The sequence below is a fragment of the Choloepus didactylus genome, chromosome 4, assembly GCF_015220235.1.
Source record: "Choloepus didactylus isolate mChoDid1 chromosome 4, mChoDid1.pri, whole genome shotgun sequence".
Taxonomy (NCBI): Eukaryota; Metazoa; Chordata; class Mammalia; order Pilosa; family Megalonychidae; genus Choloepus; species Choloepus didactylus.
The window spans coordinates 165,056,761-165,077,692 of record NC_051310.1 but is presented as its reverse complement, the minus strand read 5'-3'; the positions used below and the strand labels follow the sequence as shown (position 1 = coordinate 165,077,692).

At 38.1% G+C, this 20,932-nt stretch overlaps 1 protein-coding gene across 3 annotated transcripts in view; it reads right to left on the bottom strand.

Annotated features, from left to right (window-relative positions):
• The window catches only part of SCFD1 (sec1 family domain containing 1), a 187,270-nt gene that overhangs the window by 64,689 nt on the left and 101,649 nt on the right, over nucleotides 1-20,932 (bottom strand). For all 3 annotated transcript variants that reach the window (XM_037834730.1, XM_037834729.1, XM_037834731.1), the window contains exon 15: nucleotides 19,541-19,637. In XM_037834730.1, coding sequence (XP_037690658.1) covers nucleotides 19,541-19,637 — 97 coding nt within the window. The remainder of the gene's footprint in view (nucleotides 1-19,540; nucleotides 19,638-20,932) is intronic.

Sequence of the window (20,932 nt, the reverse complement as noted above, 5' to 3'; positions counted from 1 at the left end):
AAACTAGACAAAGGGGAGTGTGGTCCTTATGGCTTTTCCAATCCCATTGTCATCCCTCGTAAGCTACATTATTATACAATTGTCTTCGAGATTCTGGGGTTCTGGGTTGTAGTTTGATAGTTTCAGGTATCCACCACCAGTTACCCCAATTCTTTAGAACCTAAAAAGGGTTGTCTAAATTGTGTGTAAGAGTGCCCACCAGAGGGACCTCTCGACTCCTTTTGGAATCTCTCTGCCACTGAAGCTTATTTCATTTCCTTTCACATCCCCTTTTTGGTCAAGAAGATGTTCTCCATCCCACGATGCTGGGTCTACATTCCTCCCCGGGAGTCATATTCCACGTTGCCAGGGAGATTCACTCCCCTGGGTGTCTGATCCCACGTAGAGGGGAGGGCAGTGATTTCACCTTTCAAGTTGGCTTAGCTAGAGAGAGAGGGCCACATCTGAGCAACAAAAAGGCATTCGGGAGGAGGCTCTTAGGCACAATAATAGGGAGGCCTAGCCTCTCCTTTGCAGCAACCGTCTTCCCAAGGGTAAAACCTATGGTAGAGGGCTCAACCCATCAAACCACCAGTCCCCTATGTCTGTGGTCATGTTAGCAACCATCGAGGTGGGGTAGGCCAATACCCCTGCATTCTCCACAGGCTCCTCAAGGGGACACTACATATTTTTTTCCCTGTTCCCTGTTTTTTTTTTTTTTTTAACTTTTTTTCTTTTTTAAATCAACTGTATGAAAAAAAAAAAATTAAGAAAAAAAACAAACATACAATAAAAGAACATTTCAAAGAGACCATAACAAGGGAGTAAGAAAAAGACAACTAACCTAAGATAACTGCTTTACTTCCAACCTGTTCCTACTTTACCCCAAGAAAGTTACCTAATACATCAACATTTCTGTGAACTTGTTCCTACTATATCCATCAGAAATTAACAGACCATAGTCATTCCTGGGGATCCCCAGAACGTTAAATAGCTTATCTGTTCTTCTTGGATTATTGTTCCCCCTTCCTTAATTGCTCTCTATTGCTAGTTCCCCTACATTCTACATTATAAACCATTTGTTTTACATTTTTCAAAGTTCACATTAGTGGTAGCATATAATATTTCTCTTTTTGTGCCTGGCTTATTTCACTCAGCATTATGTCTTCAAGGTTCATCCATGATGTCATATGTTTCACGAGATCGTTCCTTCTTACTGCCGCATAGTATTCCATCGTGTGTATATACCACATTTTATTTATCCACTCATCTGTTGAAGGACATTTGGGTTGTTTCCATCTCTTGGCAATTGTGAATAATGCTGCTATGAACATTGGCATGCAGATATCTGTTCGTGTCACTGCTTTCCGATCTTCCGGGTATATACCGAGAAGTGCAATCACTGGATCGAATGGTAACTCTATATCTAGTTTTCTAAGGAACTGCCAGACTGACTTCCAGAGTGGCTGAACCATTATACAGTCCCATCAACAATGAATAAGAGTTCCAATTTCTCCACATTCCCTCCAGCATTTGTAGTTTCCTGTTTGTTTAATGGCAGCCACTCTAATAGGTGTTAGATGGTATCTCATTGTGGTCTTAATTTGCATCTCTCTAATAGCTAGTGAAGCTGAACATTTTTTCATGTGTTTCTTGGCCATTTGTATTTCCTCTTCAGAGAACTGTCTTTTCATATCTTTTGCCCATTTTATAATTGGGCTGTCTGTACTATTGTCATTGAGTTGTAGGATTTCTTTATATATGCAAGATATCAGTCTTTTGTCAGATACATGGTTTCCAAAAATTTTTTCCCATTGAGTTGGCTGCCTCTTTACCTTTTTGAGAAATTCCTTTGAGGTGCAGAAACTTCTAAGCTTGAGGAGTTCCCATTTATCTATTTTTTCTTTTGTTGCTTGTGCTTTGGGTGTAAAGTCTAGGAAGTGGCTGCCTAATACAATGTCTTGAAGACGTTTTCCTACATTATCTTCCAGGAGTTTTATGGTACTTTCTTTTATATTGAGATATTTCGTCCATTTTGAGTTAATTTTTGTGTAGGGTGTGAGGTAGGGGACCTCTTTCATTCTTTTGGATATGGATATCCAACTCTCCCAGCCCCATTTGTTGAAAAGACCATTATGACCCAGTTCAGTGACTTTGGGGGCCTTATCAAAGATCAGTCGGCCATAGATCTGAGGGTCTATCTCTGAATTCTCAATTCGATTCCATTCATCTATATGTCTATCTTTGTGCCAGTACCATGCTGTTTTGACAACTGTGGCTTTATAATAAGCTTCAAAGTCGGGCAGTGTAAGTGTTCCCACTTCGTTTTTCTTTTTTAGAGTGTCTTTAGCAATTCGAGGCATCTTCCCTTTCCAAAGAAATTTGATAACTAGCTTTTCTAAGTTGGCAAAGTAGGTTGTTGGAATTTTGATTGGGATTGCATTGAATCTGTAGATGAGTTTGGGTAGAATTGATATCTTAATGACGTTTAGCCTTCCTATCCATGAACATGGAATATTTTTCCATCTTTTAAGGTCCCCTTCTATTTCTTTTAGTGGAGTTATGTAGTTTTCTTTGTATAGGTCTTTTACATCTTTGGTTAAGTTTATTCCTAGGTACTTGATTTTTTTAGTTGCTATTGAAAACGGTATCTTTTTCTTGAGTGTCCCTTCAGTTTGCTCATTTCTAGCATACAGAAACATTACTGACTTATGTGCATTAATCTTGTATCCCGTTACTTTGCTAAATTTGTTTATTAGCTCTAGTAGCTGTATCGTCGATTTCTCAGGGTTTTCCAGATACAAGATCATATAATCTGCAAACAATGACAGTTTTACTTCTTCTTTTCCAATTTGGATGCCTTTTATTTCTTTGTCTTGCCGGATTGCCCTGGCTAGCACTTCCAGCACAATGCTGAATAACACTGGTGACAGCGGGTATCCTTGTCTTGTTCCTGATCTTAGAGGGAAGGCTTTCAGTCTCTCACCATTGAGTACTATGCTGGCTGTGGGTTTTTCATATATGCTCTTTATCATGTTGAGGAAGTTTCCTTCAATTCCTACCTTTTGAAGCGTTTTTATCAAAAACGGATGTTGGATTTTGTCCAATGCTTTTTCAGCATCTATTGAGATGATCATTTGATTTTTCCCTTTTGAATTGTTAATGTGTTGTAATACATTGACTGATTTTCTTATGTTGAACCATCCTTGCATGCCTGGAATGAACCCCACTTGGTCATGGTGTATGATTTTTTTAATGTGTCTTTGGATTCGATTTGCAAGTATTTTGTTGAGGAGTTTTGCATCTATATTCATTAGGGAGATAGGCCTGTAGTTTTCCTTTTTTGTAGCATCTTTGCCTGGTTTTGGTGTTAGATTGATGTTAGCTTCATAAAATGAGTTAGGTAGTGTTCCATTTTCTTCAATGTTTTGAAAGAGTTTGAGTAAGATTGGTGTCAGTTCTTTCTGGAAAGTTTGGTAGAATTCCCCTCTGAAGCCATCTGGCCCTGGGCATTTATTTGTGGGAAGATTTTTGATGACTGATTGGATCTCTTTGCTCGTGATGGGTTGGTTGAGGTCTTCTATTTCTTCTCCGGTCAGTCCAGGTTGTTCATATGTTTCCAGGAAATTGTCCATTTCCTCTACAGTATCCAGTTTGTTGCCATACAGTTGTTCATAGTATCCTCTTATAATTTTTTAAATTTCTTTGGGATCTTCAGTTATGTCACCTTTTTCACTCATTATTTTGTTTATATGGGTCTTTTCTCTTTTTGATTTTGTCAGTCTAGCTAGGGGCTTGTCAATCTTGTTGATCTTCTCAAAGAACCAACTTTTGGTGATATTTATCCTCTCTATTGTTTTCTTTGTTCTCTATGTCATTTATTTCTGCTTTAATCCTTGTTATTTCTTTTCTTCTACTTGGTTTAGGATTGGTTTGCTGTTCAATTTCTAGCTTCTTCAGTTGATCCACTAGTTCTTTGATTTTGGCTCTTTCTTCCTTTTTGATATATGCGTTTAGTGCTATAAATTTCCCCTGCAGCACTGCTTTTGGTGCATCCCATAGGTTTTGGTATGTTGTGTTCTCATTTTCATTCGTCTCTATATATTCAGCAATTTCTCTTGCTGTTTCTTCTTTAACCCACTGATGGTTTAGGAGTGTGTTGTTTAACCTCCAGATATTTGTGAATTTTCTAAGTCTCTGATGGTTATTGACTTTTAATTGTATTCCATTGTGGTCAGAGAATGTGCTTTGAATAATTTCAATCTTTTTAAATTTATTGAGGCTTGTTTTATGTCCCAGCATATGATCTATTCTGGAGAAAGTTCCGTGAGCACTAGAAAAGTATGTGTATCCTGGTGATTTGGGATGTAATGTTCTGTATGTGTGTGTTAAATCTAATTCATTTATCAGATTGTTTAGGTTTTCAATTTCCTTATTGGTCTTCTGTCTGGTTGATCTATCTATAGGAGAGAGTGATGTGTTGAAGTCTCCCACAATTATTGTGGAAACATCAATTGCTTCCTTTAGTTTTGCCAGTGTTTCTCTCATGTATTTTGTGGCACCTTGATTGGGTGCATAGACATTTATGATTGTTATTTCTTCTTGTTGAATTGCCCCTTTTATTAGTATGTAGTGACCTTCTTTGTCTCTCAAAACATCCCTGCATTTGAAGTCTATTTTATCTGAGATTAATATTGCTACACCTGCTTTGTTTTAGCTGTAGCTTGCATGAAGTATTTTTTTCCATCCTTTCACTTTCAATTTCTTTGTGTCCCTGTGTCTAAGATGAATCTCTTGTATACAACATATTGATGGTTCATTTTTTTTAATCCATTCTGGGAATCTGTATCTTTTAATTGGGGAGTTTAATTCATTTACATTCAACGTTATAACCGTGAAGGCATTTCTTGAATCAGCCATCTTATCCTTTGGTTTATGTTTGTCATATATATTTTTCCCCTCTCTCTATTAATATCCTTTAATGTACACATACCAAATCTCTTTAGTAGTGAACCTTTCTGCATGTCTCTCTCTCCTTTCTTTGTTTCTGTCTGTAGGGCTCCCTTTAGTATCTCCAGTAGGGCAGGTCTCTTGTTAGCAAATTCTCTCAGCATTTGTTTGTCTGTGAAAAATTTAAGCTCTCCCTCAAATTTGAAGGAGAGCTTTGCTGGATAAAGTATTCTTGGTTGGAAATTTTTCTCACTCACAATTTTAAATATATCGTGCCACTGCCTTCTCGCCTCCATGGTGGCTGCTGAGTAGTCACTACTTAGTCTTATGCTGTTTCCTTTGTATGTGGTGAATTGCTTTTCTCTTGCTGCTTTCAGAACTTGCTCCTTCTCTTCTGTGTTTGACAGTGTGATCAGAATATGTTTCAGAGTGGGTTTATTTGGATTTATTCTATTTGGAGTTTGCTGAGCATTTATGATTTGTGTATTTATGTTGTTTAGAAGATTTGGGAAGTTTTCCCCAACAATTTCTTTGAATACTCTTCCTAGACCTTTACCCTTTTCTTCCCCTTCTGGAACACCAATGAGTCTTATATTTGGACGTTTTATATGATCTATCATATCCCTGAGGTCCGTTTCGATTTTTTCAATTTTTTTCCCCATTCTTTCTTTTATGCTTTCATTTTCCATTCTGTCATCTTCCAGGTCACTGATTCGTTGTTCAATTTCCTCTAGTCTTGTACTATGAGTGTCCAGAATCTTTTTAATTTGGTCAACAGTTTCTTTAATTTCCATAAGATCATCCATTTTTTTATTTAGTCTTGCAATGTCTTCTTTATGCTCTTTTAGGGTCTTCTTGATATCCTTTGTATCCCGTACTATGGTCTTATTGTTCTTCTTTAGTTCTTTGAGTAGCTGCTCTAGGTGCTGTGTCTCTTCTGGTCTTTTGATTTGGGTGTTTGGGCTTGGGTTATCCATATCGTCTGTTTTTTTCATATGCTTTAGAATTTTCTGTTGTTTTTGGCCTCTTGCCATTTGCTGAACTTGATAGGGTTCTTTTAGGAGTTGTAGACCAATTGAAGTCCTTATCTCTAATTTATCAAATCTACAGCTTCATGGAGTACACTTTCTCTAACTAACCAGCAGGTGGAGTCCACGAGCCACCTGTTCTCCACAAGCCAGTTCTCCCCTGCTTTGCCTTTGTGGTGAGTGGGGGAGTGAGTCTTGTGGGGTCCAATTGGTGTACCAAGCTTGCGTGTGTAGCTGGTGTTGCCAGCCCTGTATATGGGGCGTGTTTCTGGGCAGTCAGGGAGTGGGGGTGGCTCTAACAATCAAATCTCCCTGGTGATTCTGGAGTTTTAAAGCTGCTGCAATAGTCTAATCCTTCAGTTCAGTCCTGCCACAGTTTGTCTCTGCCACTGACCCACAAGTCCTCGGTACTGGCGTATGGCTCCTGAGACTTGTGAGTGGGTCCCTCTTCCAGGCCATGCACTCCCTGGTCCTCTGTTGGGGGATGACTGTGCTATGTCACAGGTGAGTGCCATCCCCCCAGGGTGGTTCTGGGCTGCTGGGCTGTATAGGGAGACTCCCAGTCTGCTGAAATGATGGCTGAATGGGGCTTTGTTAATTCACACTGCTCTACCTTTCCCAACTCTGGGACAATCAGCTGAGGTTGCAGCGAAGGCTAATGTCCACGCCCAGTTTTGTGGTGTGTGCCTGTTATTTGAAGCACTTCCGTCACACTGGGTTGTCTGGGGCAGCTCTGGGCTATGGGGCTGGCGATGGGCAGGAGTGTTTCCTGTCCACCAGGATGATGGCTGTGAGAGGACTCCCCCCTTTTCTTGGGAAGTTATGGTGTTTAGTGAATTTGCTCAGCCACTGGATTATTGCCTTTTGTCTCAGAGCTCTCTTAGTTCTGCTCTTGTCTTGACCTGCCCAAATTGCAAGTCTTTGAAGCTTTCTGTATTGGGCTTCTTAGAGTAATTGTTTTAGAAAAAAGAAAAAGGATTAAAAAAAAAGAGGCCCTCCTCACAGATTCAATGGGTTATTGAAATGTTAAGAGACAAAGCAATTAGGGCTATTAAGGAAAGGTCCACAGGGCAGAGAGATCAGCTTTTCTTCGGGATTTGCATATGAGCCTCAGGGCCTGAGCTCTGCCCTTCCCCTTTCTATGTTGACCAGAACTCCAAAAATCCTCCGCTTTTATTTTGGAGTTTTTCGTGCTGTTTTTTTCTATGCCTGTCTCCTCTCTGCTGGGCTGGCTGCTCTCAGATTCTCTGGTGTCTGGTCTCAGTCTATCTATGGTTGGAGTTTGGATCAGTAGAATGAGTTTCCGATAAGGGCTGCCACTGCAGTTCTCCCTTCTCCTTCCCGGAGCTGACAGCCCCTCCTCCCACGGGACTGAGCGTGGCATGGAGGGGCGTAGGTCCCCTGGCCGCAAAAACTTACAGATTTCGCTGATCTCAGCAGTTCAACATCTTCATGAGTGTTGTATGAAGTATGCCCAAAGTCAGATTGCTCTGTGGTGTCCAGTCCACGCAGTTCCTGGCTTTCTACCTACTTTCCTGGAGGAGTAACTAAAACATACAGCTTACCAGTCCACCATCTTGCCTGGGCTGCCTTCTTACTTTCATGATGAAGTTCCATTTATCTAATTTTGCTTTTGTTACCCATGTTTTTGGTATAAAGTCTTAAGAATCCATTGACTAACTCAAGGTCCCGAAAACTCTTCCCTATGTTTTCTTTTAGGAGTGTTAAAGTTTTGATTCTTATATTTAGGTCTTTGATTCATTTTGAGTTAATTTTTTTATATGGTGTGAGGTAGGGCTCTATTTTCATTCTTTTTCACATGGATATTCAGTTTTGCCAGCAATAGATTTTTTAAACTCAGTTTTATTGAGATATAGTCACATACCCTACAGTCACCCAGAGTGTACAATCAGTTGTTCATAGTACCATTATGCAGCTGTGCATTCATCACTACAATCAATTTTTGAACATTTTCATCTCAAAAAAAAAAAAAAATACAAGTAAAAAAGAACATCTAAAACATCCCATTCCCCCATCCTGCCTATTATTCATTTAATTTTTGTTTCCATTTTTCTACTTATCTGTCCATACACTGGATACAGGGAGCATGAGCCACAAGGTTTCCCCAACCACATGGTCACACCGTATAAGCTATTCTTCAAGAATCAGGGCTACTGGGTTGCAGTTCAACAATTTCAGGTATTTCCTTCTAGCTATTACAGAACACTAAAACTAAAGAGTGTTATCTATACAACACATAAGAATAACCTCCAGAATGATTTAAACTCCATTTGGAATCTCTCAGCCACTGAAACTTTATTTTGTTTCATTTATTTTCCTCCTTTAGGTCAGGAAGACTTTCTCAATCCCATGATGCCAGGTCCAGGCTCATCCCTGGGAGTCATGTCCCGTGTTGCCAGGGAGATTTATATTCCTGGGAATCATGTCTCATGTACAGGGGAGGGCAGCGTGTCCACCTGCTGAGGTGGCTTAGAGAGAGAGGCCACATCTGAGCAACAAAAGAGGTTCTCTGGGCGTGACTCTAAGGCACAATTTTAAATAGGCTTAGCCTCTCCTTTGCAGTAGCAAGCTTCTTAAGGGCAAGCGCCAAGATCGAGAGCTCAGCCTTCTACATTGGTAGTCCCCTATGCTTGTGAGAACATCAATAACAACCCAGGTGGGGAAATTTAATATTTCCACATTTTCCCCAGTCCCTCGGAGAGGCTTTGCAAAGATATTTTTATTCTCTGCCAGTAACATTTTTGAAGAGACTATTCTTTCCCTGTTGAGTGGACTTGGCACCCATGCCAAAAATCAATTGGCCATAGATTTGAGGGCTTATTTCTGAACTCTCAATTTGACTCCATATAGACATATGTCTGTCCTTGTGCCAGTACTATGCTGTTTTGATTACTGTAGCTTTGTAATACATTTTAAAATGGGGAAGTATAAGTCCTCCAACTTTGTTCTTTTTCAAGATGGTTTTGGCTATTCAGGGCCCGTTATCATTCCATATAAATTTGATGAATGGCTTTTCTATTTCTGAAAAGGCGGCTGTTGGAATTTTGTTTGGGATTACACTGAATCTGTAGATCACTTGGTTAGAATTGACATCTAAACAATATTTAGTCTTCCAATCCATGAGCATGGAATGTCTTTCCTTTTACTTAGGTATTCTTTGATTTGTTTTAGCAAAGTTTTGTAGTTTTCCATGTATAAGTCCTTTTACATCCTTGGTTAGATTTATTCCTAGGTATTTGACTTATAGTGAGTATTTTAAATGGAATCTTAAAAATTTTCTTCAGACTGTTCATTACTGATGTATAGAAACATTACTGATCTCTGCATGTTGATCTATATCCGGTTACTCTGCTGAATTCACTTATTAGCTCTAAAAACTTTGTGTGGGCTTTTCAGGATTATCTATATACAGGAGCATGTCATTTTCAAATAGGGAGTTTCACTTCTTCCTTTCTAACTTGGATGCCTTTAGTTCTTTTTCTTGCCCAGCTGCTCTGGGTAGAACTTTTAGTACAATGTTGAATAACAATGGTGAGTGTGGGCATCCTTGTATAGTTCCTTATCTTATAAGGAAACCTTTCAGTCTGTTGCCGCAGAGAATGTTGTTAGCTGTGATTTTTTCACGTGTCTTCTATCATATTGAAGAAGTTTCCTTCTATTCCTAGTTTTCTAAGTGTTTTTATCAAGGGGTGCTGGATTTTGACTAACACCTTTTCTGTGTCAATTGAGATGATCATGTTTGTCCCCCCTTCATTCTTTTAACGTAGTCTGTGCCAATTTGGATATGTTATGTTCCCCAGAGGAACCATGATCTTTTAACCCAATCTTGTTGAGTGGAACCTTTTGATTGTTTCCATGGAGAAGTGACTCAATCAACTGTGGGTGATAACTCTGATTAAATTATTTTCATGGAGGTGTGGACCCCACCCATTCAGGGTGGGTCTTGATTAGTTCACTGGAGTATTTAAGAGAGAAGCTAAGAGCTGACACAGACCCCAATGCTTGCTGATGCTTAGAGATGGCTGAATATGCATACAGACAAATGTTTGGAGATGCTAAGCTAAGAGATGAAGCCCAGAGTTTGCCCCAGAGAAGCTAAGAGAGACCCAGAGACATTTTGGAGAACACCATTTTGAAATGCAACCTGGGAACAAAGGAACAGCAGATGCCAGTCACATGCCTTCCCAGCTGACAGAGGTGTTCTGGACACCACTGGCCTTCCTTCAGTGAGTATCCTCTTGTTGATGCCTTAGTTTGGACATTTACTTAGAACTTTAGTAAATTTGTAACCATAAAAATCCCCTTTTATAAAAGCCAATCCATTTCTGGTATTTTGCATAATGGCAGCATTAGCAAACTGGAACACAGTCTATTACATTAATTGATTTTCTTATGTTGAACCACCTGTGCATAGGTGAGGTAAATCCCACTTGCTTTTAACGTACTGTTGGATTCAGTTTGCTAGTATTTTGTTGAGGATTTTTGCATCCGTATTCATAAGGGAAAATGGTCTGTAATTTTCCTTTCTTGTGGTATATTTTTCTGGGTTGGTGTTAGGTTTGATGTGGCCTAATATAATGGGTTAGCAAATGTTCCCTGCTCTTCAATTTTCTGGAAGACTTTGAGCAGGATTTGTGTTATTCTTCCTTCCTGAATATATGGCAAAATTCACTACTGAAGACATCTAGTCTTGGGCTTTGATTTTTTGGGAGGTTTTTGATTACTGATCAATCTTTTTACTTCTGGTTGGTCTGTTGAGAACTTTATTTTTGAGTCTCCGGGTAGATAATTTGTTTGCTTCTAGGAATTTGTCCATTTCACCTAGGTTATCTAATTTGTTTGTATATAATTGTCCACAGGATTCTCTTGTAATATTTTTTTCTGTAGGGTTGGTAGTAACAACCACTCCTCAACCTCTGCCATCATTTCTGATTTTAGTTATTTACATACTGTTTCTTCTCTTCTTTGTCAGTCTAGCCAAAGTTTGTAGATTTTATTGATCTTTTCAAAGAACCAACTTTTGGATTCACTGATTCTATTGTTTTTTTTTTTAATTCTCTATTTCAATTAACTCTGCTCTAATACTTATATCCTTTCTTCTGCTTGGTTTGGGTTTAATTTGGCCTCTTTTTCTAGATCTTCCACTTGTGAGGTTAGGTCTCTTGATTTGAGATCTCTCATCTTTTTAATTGAAAGCATTTAGAGCTATAAATTTCCTTCTCAGCACTGCCTTTGCTACATCCCATAAGTTTTGGTATGTTGTGTTTTCGTTTTCATTTGCCTCCAGATAATTTCTAACTTCTCTTGTGATTTTCTTCTTTGACCAAATGGTTATTTAAGAATGCACTATTTAATTTCCACATATTTGTGAATTTTCCAATTTTCCCCATCATTGATTTCTAGCTTCATTCCACTATGGGTGGAAAAGATACTCAGTATGAATATGATCTCTTCAAATCTATGGAGAATTTTTGTAGCACAGCATGGTCCATGCCAGAGGATGTTCCATGTGCAAATGAGAAGAATGTGTATTCTGTTGTTGTAGGGAGTATTCTGTATATTTTTGTCAGGTTTGGCTGGTTTGTGGATTGTTCAAGTCTTCTATTTTGTTATTGATTTTCTTTGTAGATGTTCTATCCATTATGGAATGAGGAGGTACTGAAGTCTTCTACTATTACTGTAGAACTATTTCTTCCTTCAATTCTATCAATATTTACTTGATATATTTTGGGATCTCTTTTTTGGGGATGTGTGTGGGTAAATGTATACAACTGTTTAATCTTCCTGAAGAACTGACCCTTTTATCAATATAAAATGTCCTTCTTTGTCTTTTATAATAACTTTGGATATAGTTCATGTTGTCAGATATTAGTGTAGCCTCTCCAGCTTCTTTTGGTTATTATTTGCATGGAATGTCTTTTTCCATCCTTTCACTTTTTAACCTATTTGTGTCTTCAAATCTAAAATGAGTCTCCTATAAGCAGCACACAGTTGGACAATATTTTTTTTATCCATTTTGCCAATCTCTTTTAATTGGTGAGTTTAATCCATTTAGACTAAAATGAGTACTGATAATAAAAAAAACTTCTGCCATTGTGCTGTTTTCTGAACTTTTTAAATTTTTTGCTCCTCAATTCCTCCAACATTGTATTCGTTTGCCATTATGCTATGTTTTCTAAATGCCTTAATTTTTTGTTCCTCAATTCCTCCAATACTGTATTCATTTTTGTTTCATGATTTTTTTCTAGTGTAGCATTTGATCCCCCTTTTTTCCTTTTCTGTATGTTTTTTAGTTATTTCTTAGTGGTTGCCACAGGGATTTCAGTTAATATCCTAAATTTACAATGACCTAGTTTTTTTGTTTGTTTGTTTTAATGGGGGAAAAAAACACTTTTGAGGGAGGCAGCAAAATCATAAATATTAACTAACCTCAAATCACTAGAATTTGAACCATACAATCTGGGATACAGTTAAGGTAACATAGACCTTCGGTGTAGTTTGCCATATTCCTTGTCAAACTTTATCTAAATGATTGTCATCACCTGGCCTGCTGTTCTTACAGCATGAGCTTTCGGAAAATGTGCCTGATTCTGATCCAAGCTCTGCTTCAGTCTTCAGTCTCAGCTGAGTGTTCAGTATTTTACACGTCACTTTCTTCTACTTTTAATTTCAAACTCTTCAGTGCTTATATTATCCAATTTTTGGGAAGTCCCTATCTTTCAAAAGCTTTCTCACATCTTTTTCTCCTGGCATAAGCAGAGTGAAGGGGGTGGGGGTCAGGGAATCCAACCAAATTACTGTTGGGGAAATTCCCAGGCACTCCTGAAGCTAAGACCTGCCAAGATTCCTTTCTCTGCCCTCAGCCCTGGCCCATGCTTCCTGTCTTTCTCCCAATAAGCCACAGCAGCCACCAGTTTGTCTGTGCCCTGGGAATTTTTTTCCTTCCCCCAAATTGGCTGACACGATATGTGCTCTGCTTCCTCCCCCAACATCCTTCACACAAACAACAAAACAAATGAACAACCTAGTTTTAACTAACTTCAATAACATACATTAACTCTGCTACTATCTAATCTCATTCCCCCTGCTTAATGTTATTGTCATAAATTGCAACTTTATATATTATGTGCCTGTTAATGCAGATTTATAATTCTATATATGTTTACCTTTTAAGTCATACCGGAAACAAAAAGGAGAGCTATGTATTAAAATACAACACCACTAGCTTTTATATTTACCTAGTTACCTTTATCAGCTATTTATTTGTATGGTTTTAAGTTACTGTCTAGTGTCCTTTTGTTTCAGCTTGACAGTCTCCCTTTAGAATTTCTTGTAAGTCAAGGTCTAGTAGAAAAGAATTCCCTTAGCTTTTATTTATCCGGGAATGTTTCAATTTCTCTTCCATTTTTGAAGGATAATTTTACTGGATATAGGATTCTTGATTGACTTTTTTTTCTTTCAGTACTTTAAGTTTATCATTCCACTGCCTTCTGGCCTCTGAGGCTCCCTTACGTATGTGATGAGTTGCTTTTTTCTTGCTTTCAAGAGTCTTTTTCTTTGTCTTGACAGTTTGTGTGTCTTGATATGGATCTCACTTAGTTTATCCTTCCTGGAGTTTGTTGAGCTTCTTGTATGTGAACATGTGTCTTTCATCAAAATTGGGGACATCTAAGGCCACTATTTCTTCAAATTTTCTCTACCCGTTTCTATCTTCTCTTTCTGGGACTCCTCTCATGCATATATTGGTACACTTTATGATATCTCATAAGCCTCTTATCTTTGTTATTTTTTCTTCATTTTCTTTTTTTTGCTCCACAGACTGAATCATTTCTGTTCAGGTTCATTGATTCTTTCCTCTGTTGCCTCAAATCCGCTGTGAACTCCTCTAATGAACTTTTTCCCAGCCATTTTACAAATTCAGCTACAGAATTTCAATTTGGTTCCTTTCTCTAATTTCTATGTCTTTATTGCTATTTTCTATTTGTTCATACATGGCTCTCCTGATTTCTTTTAGTTGTGTGTCCACGATTTTCTTCAGATCTTTATGAATACTTTGGATAGTTAATTTAAAATCTTTGTCTAGTAAGCCCAAAGTCTGTCCTTCCTTCTCTGTCAGTTTCCTTTTTTCCTGTGAATTGGCCACACTTTTCTGTTTCTTTGTATGCTCGTGTTAATTTTTTTGTTGTTGAGAATTGGACTTTCGAATATTTTAATATTGTACTCTGGAAATGATCCCCACACCCCTTTATAAGGTATTAATGTTGCTGCTTCATGAAGGCTGCAGTTCTCCATTTGTTTAGTAAATTTTCCAAATTCTTTTTGCAAAGACTATATTCCTTGTCATGTACGATCACTGAAGTCTGTTCCTTTATCCTATGGTCAGCCAGTAACTTGAATAATATTTCCTTAAGTGCCTAGATGCAACCAGAAGGGAAAAAAAAGCATTCCATCTCTTTCTATTTCAACACAATGTTATTGAGATATATTCACATACCAGATAATCATCCAGTTCTGTTTCTTTAAATCCCCTTGACCAATGCCACCAGAGAAGACACTTCCTCCTGGGTTGAAACCATGGCCAGCCTCTGTGCCAGGCCCTCAGGAACCCACAAGGCAGATCAGAATACACAACTCAATTTGGGGGTGACAAGATTCCTATTGCCCACCCTGGCACTGGCAAGCTACACCAGAAATTTGGGTTGTGCTGCTTATGGCTACCTGCTGGAAAGCTGGTAGCAGCTATGTGTAATGCTGAAATTCACTGCAGTTTATCAGCCTCTTCCTCCATCAAGCACTTCCCTGGGTGCTGCTGCAACTGTTTGAGTAGACTCCAGAGTTCTGAAATAGCTGATTCAGATAGCACTTGCCAGCTCAATAGCTGTTTTGGTAGAGGGACCTACTACTGAACTTCCTACTCTACCATCTGTGATGTCACTGTGTGCTAAGCTTTTAAGAGTCATATGATAGTAAAGGTTGGAATGCACCTAGAGCCTTTAGCCATGGCCTGGAACCTCTTGTCACACTTAGGTCTTTCCTGTGACTGCTCTCCATTTTAAAGCCAGAGTTCCCTCACTGTGTAATCTACTATATCTCAGAGAAAGGTTTTAATTACAGTTCAGAGAGCCTTCTTTCTTCCCAACAATTTGAGAGATACTGTCCTATCACCTGCAAATGTCAAAGATGTTCTGCAACATAACTTCAATATAACAACTATCAAAATCAAGAAATTAACATTGATACATTACTACCATCTAATCCTTGATTCCATTCAAGTTTAAACAATTGTCTGTATAATGTCTTTATGGCACAAGGATCAATTTCAGAATCATGTGTTGCGTAGAGTTATTTTGCCCTTTTTATTATTCTTCTGTACGAAATGCTTTCTTAGTCTTTCCTTTGACTTCTGTGGCACTAATGTTTTTGAAAATTACAGGCTAGCTTCTTTGTACAGTATCTCACAAGGTTTGTCTGATATTTCCTCAGGATTAGATTCAGTTATACATCTTAGGTAGGAATATCACAAAATTGATGCTGTGTTCATTGCACCCTATTGGCACTATTTCAACATGTCTCATTACTGATGACAAAACACCATGTTTCCCTGAAAAGGTTATCTAACAGACATCTCTGCTGTAAAGTTACTCTTTCTCCCTTTCTCAATAATAAGTATTTTGTGGTGAGGTGCTTTGAAACTGTGTAAATATCCCATAAATTTTCGATTTAGTCATTTATTATATTTGTATGGAGCTATGGCTATTTCATTCAATGAGTTACAATGCGTTATACTATCATTATTTTATTTATTTATTTAGAAATAAGTTAAAAGTTATAGGAACAGTGGCAAAAACAATACTGACCCCATACACAGAATTCCATCATACCCTGACCCCCCTCCCCCGATAGCTCAATCCACCAACTTTAACATGCTGTCACATCGCTATTTCTTTCCCTCCCTATCATTCATCATCTATTGCTCTGTCTTCTGAACATGAGAGCTAGCTGCACACATCCTTAAACATACACTATAATTCACGTGAATTATACACTTCCCATGAACAAGAACATTCTTTTATGCAATACCATTAAGCACAACTAAGAAGTACAAGAGATTCAAAAATGATACAAAGCTTACACTCTATATTTCCTTTTCCTTATGTCTCAACGGTGTCCCTTTGAGCCACCTGTCCTCTATCCTCCAATCCCATCCAAGTTCATCCTTAGCATTCAACTGTCATCTATTTAGACTGTCTTTTTTTTTTCTTTTTTCAGTTGTGGAAACATATATACAGCCTAAATCTTCCCATTCCACCCCCTCCCTAGCCTTCCATTAGTGGGATTAATCACATTTAGAATGTTGTAATGCTCTTTCCTACCATCCATTACTAGAAATTTCCCTTCACCTCAAACAGCAACCCTACACTCATTTCTTAACTTCCCATTGCCCCTTCCCCCATTTCTCTTAACCCAGACTCTACTTTTCATCTCTGTGGTTATATTCTCTGATAATTTCTTTGTGTTTACTGTGGGGCTTAAAATTAACCTCTTAAATCCATATCAATCTTGTTTTTCTTTGATACCACCTTCACTTCAATAGGACACATAAACTATGTTCCTATACTCCTTCATTCCCCCACCTTTATATAGCTGTCTAAAATTACATATTTTACACTGAGTTCAAAACCACTGATTTGTCATTAGAGTCTGTGTGTTTTATATCATGTAGGAAGTAAATAGTGGAGTTACAGTTCAAAAATTATTGACTTCTATTTGTATTCCATTATGTGGGGTGTGTGTATGGGTGGCCAGGGAGGAAGCTTTAATTTTCAAATCCCCCAGGTTCCCGGAGATTCAAGGCCGCTGCAAGAGTCTAAGCCTTCATTTCATTTCAGCCCCAGACCCTCTCTCTCGCTGTCCCACAAACCACCAGACTTGGCAGAGCATCCCTGGGTTCTCCGAGCGGGCCCCCCCTCCCAGCCGCAATCTTCCAGGACCTCTGCCAAGGGAATGCTGTGCTATGTCACCAGCGCACGCCGTCCCTCAAGGGAAGCCCCGGGCTGCCAGGCTGTGCTGGGGCGCTTCCAGCCTGATGCAAAGATGGCCAAACGGGAGATCTCAACCCTCCTCCTCACACAGTTCCTCCTTCCCAGCTCCGGGACAACTGGCAGGGCTCTGGGCTGCGGGCATGGCCCGGGGCAGGAGTTTATCTAGCCCTCCGGGGAGCCAGCTGCTAGCCACGGGGTTTCTTTCTGCTTCCGGCTCTCCCTTCCATCCCCCGGCCCCAAGGGTATCTGCAGTGGGCTATCTTCCTGGCCAGACACCGAGAGGCTGGCCCAGCCCCCTCTTGCTGTGTTTTACTGCATGGTTCCCAGTATTGCAGCTACAGCCGCTCCTGGGTTTTTCCCTTTAAAAAATTTTTTTTTAAAAGAGCCAGCTGGTCTCCAAACGCTGAACCCTGGCTTCCCCAGACCACCGTATGGCTGCGGGTCTTCCAGCCAGCTTACTCACTCGTTTCAGAATGCAGACTCCCAGTTTCACCAACTATATGGCCCCTCTGGAACTAAGAGACCTCATCCAGCTGGCGCATTGCTGTAACCAGTATTCTGGGTCACTTTCTGGTTTTCATCTAGTGTTTTTCACGGAGGTGTTTTTTCACCGTCTCACCTAGCCGCCATCTTAGTTTCTCCTCTATCATTATTTATTTTTATGCACACATTATCATGATCAGGGCAGTGTGAGCCCGTTTGAGTTCACTTCTGGGTCCTTCCTTTGTTTTCTGGCACAACAAATTGCTCCAAGCTCATTTTATACTTTTCCACCCTAACCCAGAGTTCTGAAACCAGCCACTTCTCCAAGATGTCCTAGTGAAAAAAGGTGTTTAGAAGTAAAAATCTTTATTATTGGCATGTTACTGCTCCCAATTTTGGTTGGCAGAGCTAAGGAATAAGTATATGTACAAACACAGACCCATCTGATTCTAAATTTATTTCTATATATATATGTCAAATGCTTATATGGTGAAAACACTAAGTTCACACCAATACACATCCAATTCTAATACAGTACTACCAGGTTCATTCTAGTTTTCTCCCTTTCCATATTTATAACTCCCTTCAGTTTCTTGTTTCTAACACATTTCCCATCTCTGCTACCATCCCCTTGCTTGTATAGATGCCCTTCTTAGTCCACTTGGGTTCTGATTCCCTACCATGGACATACCCACATGGCAGACATCCTATTTACACAACCTGGGCCCATGTTGGGTAGCCCTGGTGTGGGGTTACCCTCATCAGTATGTTCAGGCTCTTACAGCCCTTTCTGGACTTATTCTACATGTGGGCACCATGAACACCTTTCTTGGACTTTGACACCTCATGTCAGATTACCTGCCCTCCTCCTCCTGTTCAGTTTGCAACATCCTGTTCTGAGTCAAAGAGGCACCAGACTGACACTTTGCATGAATGCTAACCTTTCTCTGCTCACCTAAAATCTCTAAGATAAATTGTTTGGGAAAGAAGAGGAGAGGAAAAAGAAAGGTTCTGATTGCTTTTTTTAGCAATATACTTATTTGTTTCAATTCTACTCAAAACTTACTGCAAATAACAAAGAATAGTTCTGAAGAGAGGGACTTACAAACAACTTTTTGCATTTTTTTCAACATGAAGAAGCCTTCAAAATGCTATGTTCTCACCACAAATTTAGCTTTTTAAAAGTATGAGCAGTACTTAACAGTTCTCAGAGGTTTTCATGAATGGAACCTTCAGATTACAAAACAATTTGGACTTTCTTATTACTTTCCAATTTGGAATAAAGTCTAAAAATCATGCCAAAATTTAACTCAAAAACCATCATCATTCAACTGAATAGCTTATAGGCAAAATGGGTCTGAAGCTTTTCATTCATTTTGGACAAGAAGTGAGATTTGAATGGAAAACTTTTCTGAAATGGTCAACAACTTTCTGATGTTTAAAGAATTTTAAAGGCTAAAACTCTGTTATCAATCCCATGGTCATAACAATTGAAAGCAAAAGATTACATTTTCTAAGTTCAAACACTTATATTTTGTTTTAAGAAAATCTAACATGCAAATATCTAGAAAAATCTAACTATAAAAGGATTGACAATAGAGTTCCTTCAAAAAGTCAATTTCCTTAACATTTAAAATAGAATTTAGTTTTAAATATATCTTTTTAGGAAACTTTTTAGGGGGTTAACCAAAGTACATTTGTAATCAGAAAGTATATTGCTACATCACTTGTGTTGAATCTAAATGTTATACCTTCAAATTTTCCTGAAACATGCAGAAATTGAGTATCAGATGTATGACTTCAAACGAATATAAAGATCATTTAAATTCTATCTAAGAAAAATTTGATGAAATAAAATAAAAATATTTTTCCACTTTAAGAACTGCTATACTGCAAACTTTTCAACAATAACACTTAATTATCTCATGATTAGCATAAATTGCTGGAAAAATAATTCCATTTACATATTACTCAAATTTAAAATGCAAGATTCATCAGATATGAAACTTGTATTAGCCTCAAATTTATGGTACATACCATCAGGGTCTGATATTATATCCAGAAGAGATTTATCCAGAGTAGTTTTGCTCATTATTTTTTCTTCATATTCAAAATATATATCCAGTTTTCTTGCCTGTTCCAAAATATCAGATTATAATGAAAGTATAGTTCACAGTCTCTTGGCTTACAAGTTTTTATTTTCTAAGATAAATTTAAAAGCAAATGTTCATTTCCTGGTAAAATGTTTTAAGGTTTCTTACTTTTGATCATGTACTTAATGAACCAAATAATAATATATTGAATATCTGGTTCAGCAGATTTGACTTACACATATATCAGCAATGATAAAAACACACAAATCTTGTTCATTCTATTTTGAGCATACAAATCATATTGTATTCAATGAAAATTAAGTCATGTTATATTTACTTTTTTAGTGTATAAATCTACATATCTTCAACTTAACTGGGATAAAGCTACCCTAATTAAATTATTTTCAATGACCTTTTAAGAAAACTGTTTTCCTCATTAATTTTACTACTTAAACTTTGAATTATTAGATAATGAGAGAGTAGTCAAACCTATCTTTTGTGTATGACACCTTTCCCAGTTTAAAATTTTATTGACTAATATCCAATTAGTCAATAAAGAACTAACAAGTTAGGGCCTTCCAAAGTACATAAAAATTATCACTACCAAGTAGCTATTAAATTATGCTTCGGAGAATATAGAAGAGAGAAAATAGTATGTTTTCTATTTGAAGATGTTTACAATCTAAGTGGGAATAGATACCATACATGAAATAAATTAGAACACTTACAAATACCATAAAAGAATAAATATATAGAGAACATAAATATATTGTGCTAGGACAACTAAATGAAATAGTTAACCAATTATGGAGGAGGAAGTGAAGAATTTTGAGTTGTTCTGAGAGTGATCTGGGGACACAGATAGGTAGAGAGTTCGTAATAAAGCAGAGTCAGAGTGGAGAAATATGAATGGCAGACTAAAGAGTGGCTTTTGTATATAGGGTAATAGGAGATCAGAGAGAATCTCCTCACTCCCACTCCCCTGCAGTGGCATACAAAGCCAGAAGTTCAGTGAAACAGATAGTTCAAAAATCAAAATACAAAAAAAGTTATACACTGAGAAGTCTCATTTCTCACCCCATTCTCTTCCACCCCATTTCCATCTGCCTCTGTAAGTTTTTCCATTGATTATTTCTTCCATGTTTTTCAGTGTTTCTTTATGCAAATATAAGCAAATAGGGTCTACAGTCTAATATCCCTCCCCTTTCTGATACTAAAGGTAATATACTATATATACTCTTCTTCCTCTTGCTTTCATACAACAATGTATAATGGAGACTTAAACAGTGAGCTCTATTTAAGAATATAATAAGAAACTCTAATTACAGAGTTTTCA